We start from the raw sequence: 25,955 nt of genomic DNA, 5'->3' as shown, positions 1-25,955 counted from the left end.
TCAGAATCCGAAGGGAGTCTCATTGCTCAGGTATGACAAGTCTCATTACTCAACAGCAATAAAGTTTTAAAACAGGCCATCAAATCCACGCGTTTCCTATCATTAAAGAAAAAAAGGGGGGGGGGAGGGGGGGAAAAACCCAAACAAATAACAGCTTGCCAATTCATTAGCTAGAAATGACCTAACTAATCCTGGTGTTCCAAATTGACATCGATCCCTAAGAAAAAGAGAGACTGGGTCTCTATTCAAGAATAAAGTACAATACTTACAAGAAGCCAGTATAAAATGTCATATACACCAACTGCAAAACAAAATTCCAGTCTTACTTGTCTGCGATTGCTTTACAATGAAGCTGAACATAAACTATACTGTAGTTTGACCCAAAAAAGCAATCTGTTTATTAAAGTGGTATTAGTTTCACTTGCATGCTGGAGGTTCAAATCTGGCTTCACCTATAGAATCACCTTTTAGCTAAATACAGACTGTCTCCTCCCCAGGCCCTGAGCATTTGTCCTCCCATGAAAATCCAACTTTGAAATGCTTAACACCTTATGAAAGATTAATTCAGCAGTATGTCCACTTTCTAGTTTACATTTTGCACGCGATTAAGTGCTACATTACACAGGGTTAGTGCAAGTAAAGAAGCGCGTTCGTTTCCCTGAACTATAGATGCAAGTCCATAATACTGTAAAAATAACATATTTTGAGTTAAATGAGCTTTCTGCTCTTTACAATTACAGTGTTCAACTGCTTTGAATAATAACTTTTCAGGACTGAGTTGTTTTGTCTTCAGCTTTCCTTTTTCAGATTCTTTTTTTTTAAGAGTTAAGTCTATCACTGTCAAAACAAGCAGAAATGCCTGCTGAGAAATGGCCACATTTCCAACCCACTGCTTGAAGAATTATTTTTCTGATTCATCATAGCATTATTTTTTCAAGTTGTCAAAACAAACACCACACCCTCTTGATTTCCGAGTTCTAGGTAATTATATTTAGAATTAGCAAGTACCGCGCAACTATTAATCATACAGCGCTTAGCCCTTACTTTACCTACTTAGAGATCAGCCAATGCATTCAAAGGCCGCCTGTTTAGCATTTGGTTTAAGATATACCCCCATCGCTCCCTTCTGTACCACCACGGCACAGACGGTCACAGACACGCTGAATATAGGGCAGGCCATGCAGTCGATCCCTCTCCCCCAGGGCAGGATCAGCTCCTGCTCACCCACCATTATCGCTGATGATACACAAGAACTGGTTATTTCAGGCAGCAGCTTTACACACGCACTCGCAAAACACATTATAAATTAAAGGAGGGAAGCGTGTGGCACGTCTGCAGTGCCTTAAACTGGGGCAGCGCGCAAGCCCGTCTCCAAAAGATAAAAAATACAAATAAAAGCTTCCCCAACATGCGAGTCCGGATTTTCTAAAAGTAGTATCTGGCAAGGTAAACGCCGCTGCCTTTGGAAACAGTTCACCTCGTTTAAACTGGCTGAACCACCCCGTGATTATCACCGAGCCTCCATTAAGATGACACACACAAACAGAGACCTCGCAGAGCTTAATTACTCTTTTCTCTGCTCGTACACCGCCAGACGCACACTTTTTTATCTTTTGCCCCTTCCCCTCTCGCAGCAGAGGAGCAGCTGCAGCAGCGAGCGCGGGGCTGTCACGGCAGCGGGGCCGGGACCCGCCTGCCCTGCCCTGCCGCCCCCGGCAGCGCCCGGACCCGCCGCGCCCCCGCCAGACCCTGCCCGGGCACGGGGCACAGAGACCCCATTGTGGCCCGGCCCCCGCCCGGGCGCTGCTCGGTAGCGCCGATACAGCGGCTCGGCCCGGGGGCGCCGGCAGGACGGGGCAGCACCGGCGGCAGGGGCCGCGGCCGCTCTCAGGGGCTCCTGCCGTCCTGCCGCCCGCAATGCCGGCTGAGGGCCCGCGTCCCCCCCGCACGAGCCCCGCACTCACCGCCGCCACCTCCGCCACCCTCTTCGTCCATGTTGGGATCGCGGGCAGGGCGCTCCGCGGCGGCCGCGGCTCAGGGAGGCCCGGGACTCGTTCCACTCGCTCGGCGCCTCGCGGCCGCTCCTGCTCCTTCCCCTCCTTCTCTTCCTCCTCCTCTTTTCCTTCTTCTCTTCTTCTTCTTCCTTCTCCGCTGCTACTACCAGTGCCGCCACTCTCTGCTGCTGCGCTCTGCCGCCCCGTCCCTCCCCGCCCAACCCTGCCTCAGCCCCGACAGCCGCCACCGCCTCGGCCCAGCCGCCCGCCCCTCTCATGTGACCCGCGGAGGGCGGAGGGGAGGCGGCTCCGCCCGGCCCCTCCGCCGCCACCCCCGCGCCGCGGGGTCGCGGCCAGCGCCGCGCTGCCCGTCCCCCTCAGCGCCCCGGTCGAGCCCTGCGGCGCAGCGGAGCCTCTCTCCCGTCTGCCCTTTGCGGTGTTCCGTCCTCGGCGGGTCCCGCACGGCGCGGCCCCGCAGCGCCGAGGCCCCTAAAGCGACCTGCCCGGGGGCTGTCGGGGGTCGCCGGGGCGGTCGGGAGCGAGAGGAGCCTGGGTCGAGTCACTTGGGTTCATGTCGGTGGGGGTCGTGTTTTGGGGTCTGCAAGAGCGAGAAGATGTCTGCACAGCCCCTGGCTCTTTTGTGGGGTTCTAAAGACTCCTTGGGCCGTTTTAAAGGGAAGCGGGGAAGAGCGGGAGGAGACTGGAAGGTGAGGGCTGAGCTGGCCTGAAGCAGCGTGGTGAAGGGGGACGAGGTGGGTTGAAGTCTCTGAAAAAGAGCCCGAGACATCTGATGTTTCTGCATGTTTTCTGCTGATTCTTGCTTGCTCCTTGTTCTTGGGCCTGGTGCTGGGTGCTCCTACTGCCACAGGGGTCATGGAGAGTCTGGTGTAGAAGTGGGACTGTGCCCCATGGGCGGTGCAGGGATTTGTCTCGGTGAGTATTGTGTGTGTGGATAACAGAAAATACTCTCCTGGTTAACTGCCCTAGGAGCCATAGCATCTGTGGGATTTCTTTAATCTTCAATAAAGAAGATCTTCAGTGAGTTTCCTACCATGGCAGTCAGGGTATCAGCAACCTCCAAAGTCTATAAAGGTAAGCAGAACTGTACTGGCGCACATCACCCTCCCTCCCTCCCTTCCTTCCTCCCTTCCTTCCTCCCTTCCTTCCTCCCTTCCTCCCTTCCTTCCTCCCTCCCTTCCTTCCTTCCTTCCTTCCTTCCTTCCTTCCTGCCACCCCTTATTATTTTTAAAAAACTGTTCGTGTCAAAATCTTATTCAGAAAGGAAGCTGTGGGAGGAAAGGGTCAGCCAACAGGAAAATACCGGGTTTTTCATTTTCCTTTTGTAGGCTGGCACGGGACAGAGCACCGGCTAGGAAGCTGTGTCAGGAGCACTCACCTCTTGACACTGCTGCTAATAGCTGGTTATTACAGCCCATTTTGCTGAGAGCTGAGGTTTGGCTCTGACAGCTGCTCTGGTGATAAAGTGTTTTACCTCATCTAAAAATCATAAACCTTTAAAATACCCCTCTTTGTCTTTCATATTTTATATTAAATATTGTTATAAGTTTAGTAAGTTAGTTATAAAAAGGGTATGATTACATAAAACAGAAGCATCACCTTGGTAAGAGATTTATTTTGAAATGCATGTCTATAAAGTGCTATTACAGGATGGTTTAAAATAAGTCTTAATGCAGATGAACTGACAGCGGGCTCTGAATATTTTTGCACACTGAGCAAACTGTTCATTTACGTTAGTGGGGAATCTGGTTCATGACAAAAATTCTAATTTTATAATTGATCACAGATTGTTTGCTTTCATTTCATTTATGTTGTTTTACACCTTTATATAAAGTATATGCTTTTATGTTCTTGTTTCTGTTTGTCAGCCTTCCTTCCTTCCTCCCTTCCTTCCTTCCTTCCATCCATCCTTCCTTCCTCCCTCCCTCCCTTACTATACTTTTGCTACGAGGAAAATTCTAGTCCAAAATAAAAAAGCCTAATCACAAATTCTAATAGCAGGGGAGAATGAAGTGTGGAGAACAGTCCTCCTCCCACCCATTCAGTGCAAAGTTCCTGTTCACCTCACGGAAGCAATACTAGTTTTAAAACTCTCCCAATTCATAGCAAATATAAAAATTATTTTGTTATGCAAAGAAGATATGAAAAATGTCTGTCCTAGTTCCAAGTGACCAGCTGTAATATTTTATAGAAACTTCTTGGTGAAATCCAAATCCAAACTCATGAGATATGGAAAATGTTATTTATTATATGTTTGTTATTAACCTGAACAGGGAAATTTTCAGTATTTTGCTGAATATATAGCTTACTGTGTTGGAACTCTGGAATAGATGTCATTCAATACTCTCTCAAGGAGAATCTGTTCTTTCCAGTCCTGCCTTAGCAGGATGACTTATTAATGATACATAGTACAAAAGAGTATTGAAATTATAGTGTTCTCTTCAAGGCTGAGTGTCTTTGAAAGGATGGCAGATATTCCTTAAAACTCTTTCATTCATGCTGTGTGTGTCATAAATAGACTTCCTTTTGCATGGGCCTTATCCTACAGATGTTCTAAGCATAAAACTGTTAATTTTGTGTACAAGGCGCTTTAGTGGACAAAGCTGTTCAATCTGTAGGTGAGATGTGTCATAGAAACTTTTAAGATCAAGCTTTTCGCCCTGTTGCCTCATTTTCCTGTGTATAGAGTAAAGCTCATGTCTGGCTGTAGACCTAACTAGGTCAGGAGTAGATTTTTTGAAAATGTGTAAAATCAAGTAAAGAATTACAGTCACAGTTCTACATCGTAGCTATAGCAGTTCTACCATAGCAGAACTCCTCCCTGGTTTTTGGCAATTCAACAGCAACAACACCACTATCATTAAACACAGGGTAGTTCCTTACCAACAAAGATTCCAGGAAGCAATACAGGTTACAATCTCAGCAAATTCTAAGACAAACTCCAATAGATTATTTCCTACTCATGTGGTTAATTCTGTCACATCTGCTTTGTTTTCTGGAATTTTGATCGTTCCTCTGCTTTAAAATACATATGAATTTTAATTATTTCTTCATATTATTGAGAGTTTCAATCAACAGTTTTCTTAAGATTGCTTGATTTTTTTTGTTTCCTTTCTTGCAGTGTCTTCTGTAGTCTTAGCTCTGTTTTTACCACCAGTGTGTTTGGCAGTTTCATATCCACAAGTCTAACCTTCTGTGTTGGAAGAACTTCATAGTCTGTCATTCATGTAAGTAATAGTCTAATAGCAGGTCTGTTTAAATTATTTTTAGTGGAAAATTGGGCTTTCTCCAAAAACTGCTGTTGGCAGGGTTGATTCATCAATGGTAAATGTGGTTGCTTGCAGAATTTTTGGGTAATATACTTTGTCTTTTTTTTTTTTTTTTTGGTCCCTCTTTGGATAGTTCAGTAACTGTTCTGATTCAGTTTCCACTAAGAAGTAATTTATCATGTCATTTTTCATTTTAAGGGTTCAGGAGCACATCTGTTATGGCATTTGTCCCTTCACAGAGAGCCAGTGAAGACAACTGAAACTTACATCACATTTTTGTGGTCTATAAAGCTCATTAAATATTAAGCCACTTCTGTGGGTTTCAGTTTGAACCAGATTCCAAGAGTAGTGAATGAAAATAAAAACTATACGATTATAGATTTCATAAAGTTTTTATTTCTAATCAAAAGCATGAGCTATGAAGATGTTCATACATGGATAGTAGCATTGTATTCAAGTATAAGAAATAAAATTCTGGGTTTTTTTATTGCAGAAAGAAATGAAATAACTGTTGGGCCATCAGGCTGGATGTCAGTATCAGCCACAGGGAGATGGAATAATGCTCCTTACTGTTGGAGGGAAGACTTTGAAATCTTTCTGAAGGAGGCAGTCACTTCCATGCAGGTATTCCCATTTCGTGTGTTCAGGCAAGACATGACTAATTTGCAATTCTGGCTTAGTGTGATTTCTGTTAGATTTGGTAAGAAGGATAGTTACCCTTAGGGAGAACAGTTAATCTTAAAGACATGAACATCTGTACAATCTTGATAATACATTCTTAGAGAATATAGATCTGTCTTAAAGAATGTAGGTCTATCCCAAAGAATATAGATACATCTTAAACAATACAGATGGTGTGCAGTGTTTTGTAGTCTAGACTTGTTTGGTTGATTTTACAACTTGCTCACACAGATGCTCTCACATTTTTAGAAAAATGGTGCAAGCATTACATTTCCTAAAACAACATCTTGTTGATAGAATCAGTCATTGATACCCAGCCATTGTAATAAAGAATAATTTTGTTTCAAATCTAGACAATCAAACAGTTATTATTTTTTAAGAAGCATTGCTTAATAGTTTCCATGCAGGAAAGTCTTAGTCCATCAGCATGTCTTTTTTTTTTTCCCTGTTTTTTTTATCAGTACTTGAATAATCTGGTACTCTTAAACCCCTCAGGCAAACTCTTTGACTTCCTGTGCTTGGCAGATGGGTTTTAGCCATGTATTGTTTCTTAAAATGTTTGTGTTGTCACAAGTATCATATTTTTCTCAGCTGGAAAAACATTTTTATAGAAAATCCTGTTTTCTGGTTGTCTCAAAGGTTTCAAAAGTGCTTGTACCTTGCATTTAGGCCAAAAGAAATTTACATGCAGGTATTTTATATTGCTTTGGGGAACATCAGAGCTAAAGCTTAGCAAGTCAAACGTCTTTTATGAATAGTGCTTTTTTGTATGGATAGGAAGATAGTTCCATTCAAATAGTCAAAACCCCCAAGAATAAACATACCTCTCTTCTAAGAATTTTGCAGGGGGTTCTCTCAGATTACCTTTGAAATCACGTCCTGAATTTTATTTGCAGTTTATTTTAAATTCCTGGTCTTGACACATTTGAGGGTTTGTGGTTTTTTAAGATTTCTAAATGAGCTTTATCTACTGCTAGCATCAAATATTACTGGTTTTGGAAGGCAGCGCTTGTTTCCATTGTGTAACACCGATAAGGCCACTTGTGAGTCATTGAGGAAAAAACACCAGAATTCCCCAGTGAGGAAAACAAAATGCATTAGAAATTGCAAAGGTCCAGCACCTCTGTAATGCTTCTGATCTGAAATATACTTTGCATTAGAACATGTTCTACCTGTAATAATTATGCACAGTACTAGACACAAGCAGGATGCTTTCTAGCATGAAAGCAGAAAAAACAGAAAAAAGAGGACTTGGATTCAAAGGACATGGGCTGAACCAGATCATGGGTGGAATTTTGCATGAAGCTTGAGAGGGTTTTTCTATCTCAGGAAAGAACTTGATGTAAATTAACTCTCAAAGGAGAATGTGCTGATTAAGGCCAGACTGTTCCCACCCTGAGAAGTAGCCACAGTCTGAATTCCCCTCTGCTGGCTAACCCCAGCTTGGCATGGTTAGATGTATTCTCACATACCACTCTCCAGTCTCACCAAGGCCTGGGAATGTAAAATTCCTAATTCATCCTACAGTGGGAGCTGCAGCTGGGCTGCAAATCATGCATGAGTCCTGCTCTGGCTGCATGCACATGGCAGCAGCTGATGGATGGGAGCCCCCACAGTTCCTCCTCTCTGCCTGAAGAAGCCTTCTCAGCCAAGTCCCAGTGTACCAGGGCTGGCATCCCCTGGCACACGTGGCAGCCAAGTGACAAGCTGTACTTGCTCATGACACATGGTGTAAGAAGGGTCACACCAGGTGCTCTTGCTGATTCACCAGTGGGTGAAATGCAATGGCATATCTCCACATGAGCTGGCTCAAATCTTGCTGCTGGCTAGTCAGCAGTGCACAAATCTGGGTTTAATAAATATGGAGCCATAAATTCAGACAGGAGCAGGAACTGGCAACTAATGATTTTGACTTTTAGTGGCCTCTGAGCTGTTTGTGCAGCTGTTTGTGAAGCCACGCTTAAATCAGATCACTCAATCCAGGTTTTTACAAAGTCATGTCTAATCTAATCACTTTGAACTAGAGTTGCTCCATTGATTAAATTCACGCTCTGGTCCCACAAACAGTTGCATTGGCACAATTGCAGCACTGGTAGACAGTGACACACAGATGGTATGGAAAGAAGGAGGGGAGGCTGCTGGATTGTAAATTTGTCTGTGGGGACAATATCCCTGCATAATTCCAGCCTTATTCTGAACCACAGACTCTCCATCAATTTCACTTCCTGATCCCTCATGCTCAGCCCGTCCCAAACTGAGCCTATACTCAGGCTTACATGCTTGTTATGTCTCATCTGTGTAATACTAGATCATCTAATGGTAATAAATTGATCAAGATTAAATATGAACATGTAATTGCATTTCTTTCAAGGTTAGCCAGCTGTGAGTTAGTGTTTAGACCAAGCTTTATCCTGGTGTTTTACTGGCAGCAGGAAGACAGATGATACCAACTAATGTAAAACCATCAGGAGGAAAACCACTCACCAGTCCTTGTTTTTGAGGGTTTTGGGTTTTAAATAACTTTGTACTGCTGGGTTGAATTTGCACAAAGAATTTCATGCCACATTGCCATCCAAAGATTAAATTTATTGCATTATGGAATTGTGGTTATATACTGGTGAGAGGAGGCTTTCAGCTTCTCTCATAGGTTATTTTGGAATATACCTGCCGAGTCTAGGGGAAAGGGGATGATTCTTTGTTAAAAGGTGATGTGTAGTAGTTTAAATTCTTATGGTATCTAGCCAAAGTTTATTTCAGCTGTTGCAGTTAGAAATAAACACATGGGTCTTATGCCAAAAAACATTCCTTAGACCCTTACCCTCTCATGGTTATATGTACTGTTTTATACCTTTCATATCCTCACAGATGTAAGAATAATCCCATACACATCTATACCAAATAAAAAGGTTTTGGCATTTTCTTACCATAATTGAAGTGTACTTTAAATTTAAAAAGCAGATCTTCACCTTAATTATCTTTCCCCTGCTGTATTTCTCTTTATAGTCTTAAAGAAAGAAAAACTGTCTCTAGGTACAAGAAGATGTTAAGCAAGGGAGAGTCAAAGTTAAAACTTGGCAAGAGCTAAAACAAAGAATTTTTCCAAGGAAATGGAGGAGACAGGTCAAATTAATTCCTTATGTAACTCCATTTACCTCAGTACAGTTACAGGAAGGATGAATTTGGTACCTTCTACTTCTGTGGTCAGAAAAGGATTTCTGTGATCTCAATCAGCACAGTATAAAATAATAATTCTTCAGAAACAGAATTTAAGTCTGGTAGAACTGCCCTTGTTATTTTTAGTCTATTAATATGATTGCAAAAGAACAATAGGTCTACAGAACAACAAAAAACCGTCTTCATAAAAAGATTAGTACGTGATGATTTGTAGCTTACATCCTTGGTAACAATTTTTTGTGGGAAAGAGGAATTCATGACAGACTGCTAAAATGGGCAGGGACAGCAGGGACAGCTTCTCTTTCTTGTAAGTTCCAGAAGCTTTTTTCCAGATCACTGCATTGCAACTTCAACTTTTCCCCCCTCTGATCTCATTCTTCTCCTCTAACCACCCCTAATTCAAATTCTCCTTTCCTTCAAGATTCTTCGGGTTCCACTGTGTGTGCAGGGCTCTCTATGGCTTCTCTTTACTGATAAGTTTTTTAGATTTTTCTCCTCAGGCAGAAATATTCAGCCCCTTAGGACAGATGAAGGAGAGGTGTTCAGCCTCCACCATAATTTCTTTTTATATTTTAAACTTCAATATGTTTAAATTGGAGATGCTTTAATAATGCATATTCACTGTGAGAGCCCAGCCTTCATGTGCCAATCTGTAGTACTCAAGTGTAGCCATACCCAGAGATTATTTCCATTTCAAAACCTTGTTATGAAACAACACCCCTGCCTCTCCACCCCACTGCCAAGTTCAGGAAATACTTCTAATATCAATGTTAAGGTCTTTTAATACTGTAACATAAAAGCATTCATATAGTGTATTAGTGCAATGAAATTTAAGTCAACAGTCTGTCTTTTTTTATCCTTACCAACTTGCAACTATCAGTTTTCATACAGAGGAAAGTGTCTGTGTATACAAGCATATAAAAGATGTGAAAATACAAAGGCATTTATTGAAAACAGACAAAACCAGGAAGATGATAAAATAGCAGAAGGAAGTGGCCTCACATATAAAAACTTTTGCTTTGTATAGCAGAATTTATCACTAAAAGCTCAGGCTGGCAAATTGCCATGCTTTGGACTAAACAAGGAATGTAACATTAAAAAAATTTGAGTTCGTGTAGAAAACACAATAGACACATTTGAAACAGTAATGTCCTACAAAGTAATTTAATTAAAATTTTTTTGTTTCTTTTTAATGTGTATTTTTTAAAGTTTCATTATATTTTCAAATAGCAGAAATCTCATTTGCACAGATACAAGCTCTCCTCTTAAGGATGTGTGCATCGATCAAGTGTGCCATTCAGCAGGATATATGAAATTCCCAAATATCCAAAATTAAACAATGATGGTGGAGCTGTATTTTGAAAGGAAATAATTTTATTTCAAAATAGTGGAACTATTAAAGCATGTTTTATAAAAAGTTATTCACTCTACTGCAGTTTTAATGCACAGCTGCTCAAGTAAATGTGGACTGCTCAATGTTCTCACACTGGATAAAGAATATGTTTTTTAAATAGACTATGTTCTCCATTTCTTTTCATGTTGGTGGGGAAAAAAATTGAAAGCATTAGGGAATAACAGTACAGTTATGCCTGAAAGACTTTCACATAGAAGTCTTTGAAATCTGCTGTTGATTGAGAACACTTCAAAAGCCTGAGAATCTGGGATACTTAATTCTGTTATTTTACCACCTGAGAACAAATGAATTATTTCCTGCAAGGATGTTCTCTCCCCCTGGCCTCCTAAGGCCTGCGTCCTGGTATTCCTGTTGGAAGTGGTATCCAGTAGAACACGGATAAACTCTCATGAGTTACCAAATCATGCCCTTGCTCTTTACTCTGTAAGGCTTTTCCAGAGCTTGGCAGGTATGAAAGACTCCAAACCTGAAAAACAAGATGGCAGATAACTACAATTAAAACAAACTGATAATTTTTTTCAACATCTTAATCACATTTGCAAGATAAATACACTGCTAAGTACTAGTTATGTTCTTAAATATTATCTCATTCACAGTTAAAACCTTTTCATCTTGTTGACCAGAGTAATTATCTCCTCCATACATATAAATCATTCCATGATTTAATGTATGGAGTATTTTTATATGTTTCTTATATTTGAATCTCCAGTGTCCTGCTTGATTCTGTGGAATTTCCATATTTACTCTCCACAAAGTACAGTTGCCTGGCAGTTCTTTTTCTAGCTGCTGCTTTTCCCTGAAATGGTCTGGACTTCCTGCATAATTTGTACAGAGCTTTCCTTTCTATAAATGTCATTTTAATTTTGTTTTAGTGAAGCTGAGATATTCTGATATGAGTTAAAAAGAGATAAATTCTTCATATTCTTCAGCTAAAATAATGAAATGATGCCTTGAAACTATTAGAAAGGAGATAATATTGGTTTTTTATAAGTAATGACAGATAAATGCAGATAAATCAGTATTCTCAGAAATCTAAACTGCTAATCAATAAAAGATGTTACTCCAGAATGCTGACCATAGGCAACAGCAATGAGTAAAGCAGTATCTTTATCACAATGGGCTTTTGGAAGGTCTGTATTAATTCCAGAATTATACAACAGCAAAGAAAGGTGTGCTTTTACCATGCAGCACCTATGGCTACACATTTGGGGTGTGTTTCCATTCTTTCTACTGCACTTTTAATCATTTATGGAAAGCACTTAAGCAGAAATTTATCCTTGATCTAAACAAGCAGATACTAATGCATGTGTATGTTATATATGTGTTTATATATAGTTACTACATGCAGTCAGGAAAACTACAATTTCCTATTTTATGTTAACAAAATGGCCTTTTATCTCTAGATCACATTATTACAGGTGTGCTGGGAGCATGATGAGCAAAATACTCCCTGAATGCTGCTGCAAAGCTGGTTGGACATCCTACCTTGGTTTCAGTCCAGTTTTGAACAGAGGCCTGTCCACTCACATTCAACAGTCACTTGAATAATGGGAACTCTTTAATTTCCTTACAGAGCCCCTTAGTAAAAGTTTAGACACAAACTCCACCTTTGAGTTTGGAGTCTGCCTCGTTAAAACAATCTCTCCTCCCCTTCTGCTAGCAATCAACAATTGTTTAACACTTCTGTAGTACTTCTTTATCATGATAACAATAGCAACTTTTTGAGATGTCATGTGACATTCTCCCTGAATTATTGAATTTACTCTTGATGGGGCTATCTTCTGTTCTAAGTGGAAATGGCAAGGAGACACTGCTGTGCCAGTAAATGTGTCAGTCGTAACACAATTTAGCATAACTGGCCAAAGTAACTGTAGATTCTTCCTTACAGTGACAAGAAATTATATAACTTAACAATGTTTGTCAGATTAATTTGAAAAAAGAAGTATTGTTATTTAAACTGTGACAAGAAAAGGTGCTCTGAAAATATACCCATTTCTTCTCTAACAGCCTAATTTCTTGTAAGGACTTTATAATTAATTTTGGTGTGACTTCATTAACTCTCCATTTCAAGAAGATACTCCAGTGTATTTTCTTGATCAGTAGCAGTAGATAAAAATATTAAAATTATGTTTAACTGCAGCACCAACATCAAGCAAAGTGATATAATACCCAGTGTATCACAAATGAATAATGTGTAGCTGAGAAAGAAAAAAATCAGAATTTAGTTCTCCAGGAAATAAAAAAGGTACACTTCCTTTGCATAAAAAGCTTTAATAACCTTGTTAACAATTACTTGGAGCAGTTCATGTGAGAATGTCTAAGATTAAAAAGAAATAGTAACTTTAAAGCTTTGTAAAAAGTCTTATCAAAAGCTTTTATCAATTTAATCATTCAAATAAAGTAGCAAATGTTACCCTTTTATAAACTGGAATTCCGAGGAAATTTCTCTTAGAAGACCATCCATGTGCTATAACTTTAGACATGGTGTATTTTATTTTTCTAGTTCTCAGTTGGTAAATGCTGACTCTTTTTTTCCAAGATAATACACTTAAGGATGGCTGTTCTATGAAGAGCACGGTATTTGGAATGGATGCAATGAATTTCAAGGCCCTTCAGGAACATGATATTGTCTCAGTTTGAATGGCTGGGAAGATTCACATTGACTCTGCTGTGGGTAGGGCTGCACTTTTAACCCAGACTAAATTTAATGATATTCCCATAAATCACCAAGTCCAGGCATTGTGGCTCAGCTCACGCAGGCAGATCCTCAGCTCCAGAGCTCTGATTAAGTCAACAGGGCTAGACATCAGTACTGATCTTGTGTGATTGGATTACAGGATTGGAGCTGTGATTTGTCCTACTGAAACCACTCTAAGGTACTTAGACAGATAAATCCTACTATCAGATTTCTTTTCTTATTGATTACACTTTCTGAAATAAAGAAAACCAACCAAAACCAAAAAAACCCAACTTCGCTTTCTCCATGTAGCATTCTGATAAGGTGCATGTAGGGCTGGAAGGACAACAGAAATACCTCTGGGGGAATAATAGTAGAAGTGTGATTTTCCTCTTCCACAAAAGGTTGTAAAATATTTGTGCTTTTTTTTTATTTCCTCTGAGCCCATTTCCAGTCCTTAATTAACCCCACCCTCCTTGTGTGATATGACCTATCTGACAGTTCCTGTTATAAAGGAAAATCATAGCTAGGTTGCCCCCTGTCTCAAGTTTTAATTCATACCTTCTCATCCCATGTTTCTGGCAAAATGATCTATCACTTTAAACCAAGAATATGTTCAAACACTTTTTTTTTTTAATTGGTTGGTCTTTCTGGTTTCTTCTCCATGAGTTTATTCCTTGCCTCTCAGGTTTGCATGTTAGGCTGAGAGGAATCATCTTGTGTATCCCATTATCTGATCGTGGCTGGAATATCTGCTAGGAGGCAGAAGAGGCAGATCACCTGCTGAATTTAACAAGCACATGTGAATAACAATCACTGACCAGAGGTATTTTCATTTATAAAAGCATCCTTTTATACTAACTATAGTAACAATAGCCATATACAAAATGGAATCAAACCTTTGGGCAGTGCTGTTTCAATAGGGGCCTTCAGAAAAACCACTTCCTATGTGATGAAAGAGAAGCTGCTCAAAAATCCATTCTGTAATTCCTTATGGATACTTTATGAAGGTATATTAGAATTAACTGTAAATTGAGCAAGTAGCAAAAATGCTTGATGAACTGACTGTAACAAAATATCCAGTGATGAAAATCTCTGCAGACTTCTGCTTGCTAGCATTGGCAAGTAAGTAGTTTAGCTAAAGAGAAGGAAAGCAGAAGATACAGCTGTCAACTGCAAACGAATGATTATAAACCAGAAAGAAAATGTGAGGAAGAGCTCTGAAAATTATGATTGACAGTGACAACACAGACCAGACAGCTTTTATTTTAAGCAACAGATTGTTGGGAACATAACACCGTATATCAAAGTGAAGGACTTGAAACCTGCTGTAGTCTGTACAGATGTTCTCACTCAGAAAGCAGCTAGAGGGAACAGAAGATAAAAGAAGGCTGTCCAACTTCAAAAAAGGTTTGAATTTTCATTCTGTTTTGACAAGTTTTTGTGCTAGTCTGTGATTTTCAGCGTGATAGAAAATTCAGCATCTACAAACCTGACCTAAAGTGGGAAACACCTGAAGGGGTACAAGCGAACCCTTAAGGAGGTGCTATACAACATCATAAAATATTTCTTGTTGTTTTAATCTTAAATGCTTTTCTGTTGAAGGAGGCAGAAATTGGAAATGCTGTAACTATTCTAGCTCTGGAGCAGGTCATACGTGCTTGCAGTCAGCATGCACTACTTGGAATGCAAGGCTGAGATCTGAGAAGCAATTTAGGAATCCCTGCTGTAGAAAAGATTTTTTATGATACAAAGCAAGACAGGATTACTGAGCTCAGAAGGGTTATTCGTGAATAACTTCCAGCTAAAGTGATTAAGGGCTTCAGCCACTAGCCCCAGAAAAAAACCAACAAAGCATCAAAAACATCCTGCTTGTCATTGCTGCTGACTTTTTGTTCAATGAGCAAGAGGTCTGTGTTGGTTTTGGTCCTTTGCCCTTGGGGACACTTTTAACAAAACATAATACTTGAAAGAATTCCAAAATGTGGTTGTTTTGGTTTTTTTCTTTTCTTTTCTTTGAACTACAAGGTTAAAGATAAATAAAGGAATATTTTGATTCGTCTAAAACATACTTGTGATAACAAATAGACAAAGCACTTCCTAACGTTCAAGACTTACAAGTACTTTTTACAAACACACCACAGTTCTTGATAACAAAAACCCCATCCGATACTTTCTTTTTTAATGGAAGGTAAAGCACTCCACTTTTAAAAAATCGTCTCTTTAAGAAATATGAGTATCTTCAGCAGAATCTTTGGTACTTGTGTTTGAGGTTTTGGGGTTTTTAAATTTTAAGCTGCTATAATATCTGCCAGAAAAAGCAAGAGCTAAGAAACATACTGAAGAGATAAATGTTGTGATGAGTGGAAATTGCTAAAAGGTTCCTCTGGCAATCTCAGATTCACAGAGAGGAAATTTGGGCTTCCGTGCAGACGAGTTGCTCTTACAGAATTTTACAGTATGAGATGAACAAAGAGACTACCACAAAGTCATAGGCCACCAGCTTGAATCCAACTTCAAAGCCTTTCAGATCCTAATAGGAAGAGGTTTGGATATGCACACAGTAGCATGTCTATTTCTCAGTATTCAGAGTTCCTTAGCATTCCCCATTGCAGGTATCATGCCCAGTTATATAAATGTATATAAAACTACTGGTAAACCATCTGAAAGAGATGACAACATGAGTAATTAAGGCTGTAACATAGTACGGTCACAGTGGGTGGCTGGAACATCCTGGAGACCCAAAGGTTACAATGTACTGCTTCAGGATCTGCCACACAAATTCCAAAAGCCATGAGGAACCTACAGTGATGTGCAGGGAGCACTGATAACACTTTCTTAACCATGGAGATCTAACCACATGCCAAAACCTTACAGAACTTTATTAGATTATTATATTCAGTTTTGTCCCCCCTCCTTTTTTCCTGTTTAAATGCTTGTTTTGAGGGACAATATGATCTCAGCACTCATCATTAAGAAAAATAGTACATATTAATTCTGTACTTAAAGTATCAGCCTTTTCTTCAGGGTTGCCAATACCAGTTCTTTTCAGAATACAGCCCATAACAATAACATACTTCCTCAAAACTTGTGGCAGCAAAGGACCCCCAGATCAAACAAAAACTTAAGTTTTTTGAGTTTAGAATCAAAATGCCACCTGATAGCAGCTTTCAGAAGAGACATCTCTGAAGGGTGAGTGGCTCCTGTTTTAGTATGGTTTTTTTAATGTTCAACATTAAGCAGAGGGTACATGTTTATTCTGCTCCATTAATGGGAATATTTCATTCAGCAAAAACAAGAGTTCTGGCATATCTGTTATTATCTTGGTGATTTTAACTGTGCAGAGAAGCACCCAGCAATGTTTATCCTCAATGATGCAAGAGAGGGGCTATGGCCATTACATGTATTTACCGTGGTTTGCTTTCCCCTTTAAAATGAAACTGTGCTGCAAGACTGGAGCTAGTTAGTTAGGAAATACCTTGGAATTACGTTGAAAGTAACTGGCTTGTTAAGGTTTCTCACCAAAAAAAAAGTGTGCAAAAAGAATGCTTATGAATGAATAATGTGGCTAACATCATTAAGCTAGCCTTGAGTTCAAATACCAAATCCCCAAGGTCAGGTATAAGCACCGAGTCCTTTTATTCTCACAGAGGTTTTAAATTTGCTTTGTTTCTGTAAACACAGATCTCTCGAAGTGTACCTCTGAAAAAGGCACTCACTGTCTGACTTTATATTGTCAGAAACACAATCTCTTTAAGTACATCCATACAATTTATACAATGAAAAATTGCACTGAGAAGCACCAAAACCACCTCGTGTCTTTTAAAAAAGATTTTTATTTCTGTTTTTAAATAGCTTGACAAAACCCATCCATTGGTACTCTGAGTTCAGTTGTAAACAGTTACAATACATTACTGCTGTGTATTGATTTTGTACATTAACCTATTTGCAGTGACAATCCATAAGACAAGTCAAACTGAAATGCACTGTACTAAGAAGTACTAACAATGCTGTAACTCAACATACTCCAAAGACTGATGTGTAACTCCCTCCTGTGGTGTGAGCGAGCAGCATCGCAGTCAACAGCTTCTGGCAGCTTGGGGAGCACTCCCGATATTCAAAAGTCTGTATTCAGGTTTCAAGTCTACTATGGAAACTTCTCTCCCAAGTTAAAAGTGTCACAATACATTTTAAAAATACATACAAAGTTGTAAACATCTTTCTCTGGAACTAAAAAAAAAAAAAAAAAAGGTTTGTGCCAGCCTTCTCCACCTCCCACATTGCAATAAAAAAATAAGAATTAAAAAAAATAGGGCCAAAGACCAAGGCCATAGACTAAAATTGTTCTGCAGGGATGACATCACAGTTTACAGGAAGTATTGAGTATCAGCATTGAAAATTAGTCACTATCAGGCAGCAGAACCCATTTTCAAGAAACGGTTTCACTCAACTTCAAGTGATGAATCAGGCACTGAATATTAGACTTCCCTACTTTTAAGAACAAAAGCTTGAATTACATTTAGGTGTAGTGTTTGATAATAGCTAAAATTGACTACAAACAGAAAATTAAACACTGCCACTTTTGCAATTTTGGTTTTGACCACTTTTGCTATCAGGTTTATACGGATCTTCCATGAAGAAGGAAGGAATTTGCAAAACAGACTACAAATACATAGAGATCACAGAAATAAAATGGACCTTTTCAAGGCAGATTTACTTTGTGGAAACTTCTCTGGTCATTTTCTAAAATGTTTTAGCTTTTAAATTTATTTCATCATTAACAATGAAATAACCATCTTAGGCTGAATCCTGTATCACTAATTCCAAAAAGACTAAGGTAATTGAGATTTTTGGAGGCAGTAGAGGATTAATTTCGAAGTACAATAGGATTTGCTTTTACCAGTGCAGGCTGGTAAAGGATAACATTATTCTAGCACTTCTGTATTTATTATTCTTATTTTATTTTCACACTGTCAGGAGATTGATATCTATGACCCTGTAATTTAAGTATGAGAGTTGATAATAAGTATCAGTATTTTCATAGGCAACATTGGTTTATTTTAAAGTTCTATCAAATGCATCTCTTCCATGAGGATTAGAGGCTCTGCAGTCTAAAAAGGATCCCCCCTGCCCTCAGTTACTGCCTGTGCATCACAGAAAAGTGTCAGAACACATTTTATTCTGTGCACTCTTAGGGGAAAAAAAAAAGGTTTCAAAATATTCACGTGAATGTACTCTTTAATTTTTTGAGAAGTTACACTATTTAAGTTCTGACCTTACTGTATTTTGTAAACCGCAAATTCTAGCTGCAATTCTCAGCTGACAGAGGTACCACACATGCAAATTAAATATTGGATTTTAATTAAAGCAGCTGTTTTGAAGAGAAAAAAAGCAGAAATATGTCCCATTGACTGCATATTGCTCTGCCAGTTATACTACCTGTCATACACCCTAATGAGAGACTAGGACTCTTACATCTCTTCATGGTTTCTGTCAATTTGTTGTGCATAATTAATTATAGGACACTGTTTCTGAGGTGGAACAAAATATCAGCATATGCTTATGCTGAGAAATCATAGGGACAGGAATATATGTAAGACCAGGCCATAAAAACAAAAGTAGCAACCTGACAATAAGATGATATATTAGGAGAGTACATACAGGCTTGTTTCTTCCAAAAATTAAATGTGTATACCTATAAGGGGCAAAGGTGGAGAGAAGGAGAAAGGAAGCAAACTTTGGCAAAGTTTAAGAAAGTGCAGTCTTTATAATCCTAAAAATAACTTTCAGAAAAAGAGAAATAAACCACAGACAAACAGACAAACCACCAAACCTCAAACAGCAACAAAACCAAACTCAACACTGAAAAAGCAAAAGGCTAAAAAATGTCTACAGCTAGAACTGTCTCCTGTGCAGGATGATGCAAACACACGATTGCTCGGATTGCACTGGCTAAAACCACACGGAGAAGTAACACCACCATCTCTGCTGCTTTTTGCACTGCAGTGTCAGAAAGTAAAGAAGCATTTGCATAAGCATCCCAACATCATACTGTAGTAAAACACTTTTTATCTACATGCAGAGCTCTGTGCACACACATTTAAAAGTATATTTTCTTCTCAAAGCAGTATACCATATAGTAAATTTTCACTCAAGTGTAACTACTAGGAAATTCTCTAAATATTGAGTATCTTCTTCTTTTCTAAAGGCAGAAATAAAACTCTGCTATGTAGTGCAGGAAGGATCTGGACACTAATCAATGAAATTTTAGAAAGCACAAGTTGTTTAGTAGAACCCTGGCATTTTGCTTAGAAATAACCTCTTTCTAGAGCAGGATGAGAGACAAAATACAGAAATACAAAGGCAACTCCTGGTTGAGTATAAAGGTCCCTTACCCCCTACTAAGAATGTTATTTTTCTGTACTATAATAATCATCTGAGCCAGTCTCAGCCCTAACAGCACATTAACTCAGAAAATTTTCCACATTGGGCGTAGTGAAGCCATGAAACTCCACGCAAACTGGTTCTTGGCCAGGATACCTTCCATCTTTTGAGATGAGTTAGTATCAAAACATCTATAGGAAGAAAACAATGGCATAAACCATATAGTGTTAGATTTATCTATAGTTTCAAAGGATGGATGCCATCCTTCAGGTTCCCTATTCTCCCTCCAGACAGGAAAAGCCATTTAAACATTGTCAGGGCAGACAGTTCTTTTACTGCAAGAACAGCGCTTTCAATCAATTCATGGCCTCCCCAGATTTAAAGTGCAGTATATTACATGAGATTTTAACATACCAAACTATCCTTTATTTGAATTTCAGAAGGAATGTTCAAGTTAAAATTACCCTTTAGGTTTTAAGCAATAAAATTCAAGGCAAGGTATATAAACTGTCTTAAAATGGATTAAATCCACTCACTTAAGACTTATTCTTTGTATCTTATGTTCAATAGACATATAATACACAACAACCATCCATCATTTCACTTAGCTGTGTTGTATTTAAAGTGATCCTGTAATAAGTGATGAAAGGCCACGCACTCAAACAAGACTTTGCTTAAAACAGGACTGTGATACGTAACACAGTTCAACATTCCAGGATCTCCTCCTGCATAGGCTTGTCATCAATAAGGAGAAAACCCTTGGCACTCTGCTGTACACACATTTAAATTCTAGTTTACTGGTGGTGTCTCTCATGTTTCATTCCCCCCCCCCTTTAAAATCACAATGAAAAATAGGAGCATTAAAAACTGGATTCATGGTTTTATGCCTCTAGCTACTCCTTTTGCCCATTAACCTGACAGTCTCAGCTGCAAGTTCCTGTATGTAACTGTGGTTCCCAAAACATGAAGTGCCCAAATGACATACAGCAGAGAATGTTCCAGGCCAAACCAGTCAGCTGCACAAACAGGGTCTCAAGTAACAACTGCAGGTACAGCTGTGCCAATTGATCCTTTGTACAGAAGTCCAAGCACTCAACTTTTGGGTGCAGGACTGTGTTCATGCACAACTTAAGGTAAGACTCACCATACAGGGAGAGTATGGCTGTACCTATGGAGCTGCTTAGAGAGGTTAATATGGAGTTGTACAATGTTGCTCATGTCTTTAGCAATCAAGCCAGCTTTAACAGGCTCCAACCCCTCCCCTCCCTGTCTTCATTCCTCTGCCCTCAGCTCTGCCAAGTGGTTTTTTGAGTCAAGATACAGGCAGACAGCAGCTTAACACCGTAACTCCACGCCACAGACATTTGGAGAAGAGCCTTTTTTTCTGGTGTTCTGGGATTTCAGATCCACATCACTTCAAGAATCCTGAACCTCTGCAATACCACGTGTTAATACTACTCACTGCAAGACTGATAAATTCCAGCAGTGGAGATGAGAGCGAATGGCTTGACTAAGAGGGAACTGTTGCTGTCAATACTTACTGTACTTACAATACATAATCCAGTATTATTTTGGGGCTTTTGCTCACTTCATAACAGGTAATTGCATGGTCAAAAGTCTACAAGTTAAACAATCATTTAAATACCAGGGAAAAAGTTATCTTCTAAATTAAAGTAAGTGGCCTTTCATCTCTTTTAGCATCCAAAAGAAACAATCAGCCAATGGGTATAATGAAAACACAACATATCATTTAACATAAAAAGTAATAGATCTTATTTTCAGTACTCAAATAAGATTAAAAGTTTCCAGCATTTCTCCCTGTAACACTGATAACCAGCATCTCATCTTCGTAATCAAGGACTTCTCTACACACGTGTGCTAACAGCCCAATAAACACCACACTGGGAATTCTACTGGCTTTCCAGGTAAGTTCAGTTTAAACTAAATGCAACATCACGTTCCCTCTTTCCAAGATGAAGCAAGACCAGCTGGCAAAAAGGATATCTAGTGTGTGAATCACTGGCATGGCTTTACTCCACATTGAGTCCTCACTTTTAAGTCAGAGTGAAGGGGAGGCTGAAAATGCATCCTAACTCACACACCAACACCTCCCTCTTTACATGAACCTTTAAAGCACATTAAGCCCATCTACAGCAACGTCTCTGTTGAGAATTTTGGACATTGAATCCAAAGTTTCACCTACTGCACAATGAGTTACTTCACTGAAGTGCCAACAGAAGCCTGTTCCTCAAAATGCTATTCACCAGCAGCTCTATGGAGTCCAGCACTTTTGCCCCATTCTTTGGCAAACCTCATTGTTAGAAGCCTGTCCCAAAGCCAAAGTCAATAGGCCCAGAAGTTATTAATGTACTTCAGCAATAACAATCACTTTTTCAAGGAAAAAAAAATTGTTTTAGAAAGTTTACAGTGTCTATTGTAGCACAATAAAGCTCACAAGATATTGTTAAAACAGAGCAGTGAACACTGCTGAGAATTATGCTGCATTGAAGACCACCCTCCCAACAGCTTTCCAGTTCCAAGTGTTTTAAGGACTGATATATTAGTTGCTGTTGGATTCAGAGCAGGAATTCAATTCTACAAGAAACAAGTTTCATTGGAAATGGTTATAAATAGTACTAGCCAGAACACTCCACCAATACAAACTCTAAAGAAAACAAAGGATCTGTGCTAATCAAATTGGGTTCTAGTTTAGTTTAACAGCAGACCTGCAGAAGTCCCAAAGAGTCTGAAGATTATGAAGTTCTTTACTCAGATGCAGCTATTCCTTACAAAAAAAAAAGTCCCTACTGTTCTAACAGCTAGTTTAACCAGCAATTACACAACTATAATTTTTACTTTACCTATCTACTTCTCACTAAAACCTGAACTGTAACCTTGTCTCTTATTTTCTGCTAATATTAAAAAAAGTAGTTACTAAAATCTCTGTATTTTTTTACCTTCACTACTGCACACCAGAGACCTGCTAGTGCAAAAGCTAGCACAGAGATCACTAGCTGTATGATGTGAAAAGTATTAGTCACATATTGTATATTCAAAAGCATTTGCTCGTATCCAAGTGTTTGCTCTGAAGATACAAGGTTTAAGTAACAAAGAGAAAAACATGGTTTCTGGTTGTTTATGAGTCCCACAGCATAGTTGTTCTTAGAACAGGGATCAAGAAGTCCACCAAGCTCCAATACTTTAAAAAATGCAAACTGCAATTCATTCTCTTTGCCACTGCTCATTTCTAATTCCAGAAACCACAGGTTTTTATTATACTGCAAATTTCCCAGCCAGAATTGTGCAAAACATACAAAGTTGTCTCCTGGGCAGCGTGAGCTGAAGTCTCCAGAAATGCTACAAGCTTCTTCCAGCCAGCCTGTTACTGAGATACCATCGATGCAGTGAGAAGCCCTATCGAGACTGTCTTTCCCAGAAGAAAAATGCAGATGAAATGAATCCTTCCAAGGAGCAGCTGCACTTGAGTTCGTCCCTGCTGATTCACTGAAGCTCAGAGGCATTTCCTTGCCACCAGAAGGCAGAGGTATATTATTAAAGAGAGAACAATTCCCGATGTTATATAATTCTTGTAAACTGCTACGATGATTTTGAGAACTGTCCAACATGGAATGCACATGTGTCAGATGAGCTGCTGGCTTGTGATGATCTGGGCCATCGTCACGTACTCGTTTCTGGGTAAAATCTTCTTTCTTCATAGTCCTAGAGCACACGAGCACAGCTTTGCTGCTTCACAACAGGCTGGATTTGAAGAAGAGTGTGACTGACTAGTTGCAGCATACAGTGCAAGCAGCACACCAAATCACAAGTTAATGGATCTCAATATGGACCTAAAGATAAAGAATGCAGGAAATTATTACACTGATACCCCAGTTTCCTAGTTCCCACTATAAAGAACCAAAAATAATTCAAAATCTTTCACAGAAAGAATAACCCAGCTACAGAAAGTAACAGTTGTCCCAACAGACAAATCTCCCTACAGGCTGCTTGAGCACATCCAGAGGGCTAGGAAGTATACTCAAACACCAGCCGCCTTCTGTAGTTTCAGTTTAATCTCCTACAAGCTCTCTTTTGGTGACAGGCATGAAAGTGAGTCAGCAAACGAGCAGCCAGAGAGATTCGCTGTGTAACAGCAGCATTTCCCTTAACCAATAGAAACACAGGCTGGGACTGATTAGAGGCTCAGCATGAAAGGTTAATATTAAAGTCATCCTCCTGTAAACAGAAGTGCAAGCTGAAATCAGACACACAACACTGGAAATCAACAATGTACCAAGAACAGCTTCCTGGAGGGGAGGGAACTGGTCACACTGGCTGCCCCAGCACAGTTAGCAGGTATCAGCTGTAGCGCAATCAAAGGACTGTCCCAACACTGATAACCAGCAAAGACAAGGCTTTTTCAGCTACCAGGGTTACTAAGCTACGTGTACCACTCCTGGCCGTGTGGCTTATTTTCAAGCTTCAGAACTTTAGGGCAAATTCCCAAAACAAAAATAGGATATGCCATACTTTGACCTCTTCCCATTTCAAATTATCTTTTACAAGTAACAAACTCCAACCAGACTTGTCTTTCAATACTTGGCCACCGGCCAGATGTCAAAACTTTCATTACAGCTATGTTTACGAAGAGTGCCAATCCTTGGCTAGAAGAGATGTTTGTAGTGACAGTGCATAGCCTGCTTCTGTTGCCAGTTAAGTTAAAAGTAAATCTTTCATTTCATCACAAAAACAATGAAACTTCTACCCTACAACAGGTCAAAGCTGTGTTAGAGAGTTCCATGTTTTGTAGAAACAGGTTCAAAACTGGAGAGATACAAATTAAATCTGAACCATCTTTTTCATGCAGTAACATTGGTATTTAAAACTGGCTGCGTTTTCTCTGCCGCAACTGTTCTTGATTAAAAAAAAAAAATAGATGAAGGAAATTGTTTTCTTCGCTCCTTGGTGTCAGGAGCGCGCTATCAAAGTGCACATATTCACAGTTTATTCCCAGTATTTAAGCCAGCTATGTCTTAGGAACAGGAAGGCGACACGTTTGCTGCTAACACGCAGAGCGAGGAGCACAGCGGGGCACTCACAGCTGGCCACCGACGAGGGCAAGGCTCCGGGGCTGCAGCACAACCCAGGAGACATCGCCCGGGGTGACACAGGGCAGGGCACAGCCCCCGCCCCGGCGCGGGGACGAGCACTCGTCCGGCCGAGCTCCGCCGTTATTCGGGGCAGCGGCCGCGAACCAGCCCCGGGCCCGGCCGCTGACACCGGGACGCGAGCCCGCCCCGGCCCCGCCGCCCCCGCCCACCTGCAGCCGCACGTTGAGCATCATGGAGGCGACGATGTAGAGGTAGGGGAAGTTGATGCGGAGCTTCCAGGCCAGGTCGAAGAAGATGAGAAGGGTCCTGGTAAGCCCCTTGCAGAACACGCCGTAGGACCTGGCCGCGGCCGACTGGGAGAGCCTGGCAGCGAGCGCGGACAGAGCCGCCGCCATAAACCCACCCCCGCTCCCGCGGCCGCGCCGCGCCCGGGCGCCGCCGCCGCCACCGCCTCCTCGCGCTGCGCGTGCCCGCCGGGCGGGGCGCGCGGCCGGGCGTCAGCACCGCGCGTGCGCCGGGCCGGGCCGCGCCGGGCTGCGGCAGCGCGCGGCTCTGCTCGCTGCGCACGCGCAGGGGGCGGGGCGCGGTGGCCGCGGGAGCGGCCCCGCCCTCGCGAGCCGCCCTCACGAGCCGCCGCCTCGCCCCTCGCCGCGGAGCGGGGCGGAGAGCTGGGAGCGCACGGAGAGCTCACGGAATTACCGCAGGGATCGTCGATTCCTAGTCCTAGCCCAGCACAGGACACTCCCCGAGAATCCCGCGATGTGCCTGAGAGCGTTGTCCGGACACTTCTTGAACTCCTGTCAGGTTTGGTGCTGCGACCACTTCCCTGGGAGTCTGTTCCAGCCCAGCCACCCTCCTGGGGAAGAGCCTTCTACTGATACCCAACTTTAACCTCCCCATTTTCTGAGGGCGTGACCCAGGTGTGCGCTCTGGCCTGCTCAGTGACAGCTGCGTGGGCCACGGATGTCATAGAATCATAGAAGGTTTGGGTTGGAAGGACCTTACAGCCCATCCAGTTGCACCCCCTGCCGTGGGCAGGGACACCTTCCACTATCCCAGCTTGCTCCAAGCCCCGTCCAACTTGGCCTTGGACACTACCAAGGATGGGGCAGCCACGGCTTCTCTGGGCACCCTGTGCCAGGGCCTGCCCACCCTCACATGGGGGAATTTTCTCCTAACGTCCAAAGCTACTCTCAGTCAGTGGGAAATGTCAGTAATGGTTTCTGGGTTTGGGTG

General features: G+C 41.0%; 3 protein-coding genes across 10 annotated transcripts in view; 1 reads left to right on the top strand and 2 right to left on the bottom strand.

Moving 5' to 3' along the window:
* The window catches only part of CYTH3 (cytohesin 3), a 48,911-nt gene extending 46,682 nt beyond the window's left edge, over positions 1–2,229 (bottom strand). Inside the window, exon 1 of the mRNA XM_032126321.1 lies at positions 1,965–2,229. Within this exon, the coding sequence (XP_031982212.1) occupies positions 1,965–1,995 (31 nt within the window). The 5' untranslated portion in view covers positions 1,996–2,229. The remainder of the gene's footprint in view (positions 1–1,964) is intronic.
* On the top strand, positions 1,993–17,547 carry LOC116452142 (translation initiation factor IF-2-like). Of its 8 annotated transcripts, none has more exons than XR_004243416.1 (5): positions 2,313–2,746; positions 2,982–3,086; positions 5,134–5,239; positions 5,775–5,905; positions 13,916–17,547. XR_004243416.1 is itself a non-coding variant. In XM_032126324.1 (3 exons), exons 1-2 carry the CDS (start codon positions 1,994–1,996, stop codon positions 2,988–2,990), a joined length of 717 nt encoding a protein of 238 aa, XP_031982215.1. In that variant the 5' UTR covers position 1,993; the 3' UTR covers positions 2,991–3,086; positions 5,134–5,239. The 8 variants fall into 8 exon arrangements, 1 of the variants encoding a protein (XP_031982215.1); XR_004243415.1 differs by lacking the exon at positions 13,916–17,547 and adding an exon at positions 11,969–12,562; XR_004243413.1 differs by lacking the exon at positions 13,916–17,547 and adding an exon at positions 11,954–12,562.
* LOC116452144 (small integral membrane protein 10-like protein 2A) lies at positions 17,046–25,159 on the bottom strand. Its single transcript, XM_032126328.1, has 2 exons — positions 24,929–25,159; positions 17,046–23,459 (listed from the first exon to the last, which is right to left on the bottom strand). The coding sequence occupies exons 1-2, from the start codon at positions 25,112–25,114 to the stop codon at positions 23,439–23,441; spliced, it is 207 nt and encodes a 68-aa protein (XP_031982219.1). The 5' UTR covers positions 25,115–25,159; the 3' UTR covers positions 17,046–23,438.
* Positions 25,160–25,955: the final 796 nt, after the last annotated feature.

Source organism: Corvus moneduloides, chromosome 16 (genome assembly GCF_009650955.1).
Source record: "Corvus moneduloides isolate bCorMon1 chromosome 16, bCorMon1.pri, whole genome shotgun sequence".
NCBI classification, from domain to species: domain Eukaryota; kingdom Metazoa; phylum Chordata; class Aves; order Passeriformes; family Corvidae; genus Corvus; species Corvus moneduloides.
This window is presented reverse-complemented; position numbering and strand designations above follow the sequence as displayed.

Coding starts and splice junctions, on each gene's coding strand:
- LOC116452142 (XM_032126324.1), top strand. CDS start 1,994: ATGTTGGGATCGCGGGCAGGGCGCTCCGCGGCGGCCGCGGCTCAGGGA.
- LOC116452144 (XM_032126328.1), bottom strand. CDS start 25,114: ATGGCGGCGGCTCTGTCCGCGCTCGCTGCCAGGCTCTCCCAGTCGGCC. Junction 23,460..24,928: donor TGCTCAACGTGCGGCTGCAG/GTGGGCGGGGGC, acceptor CTTTATCTTTAG/GTCCATATTGAGATCCATTA.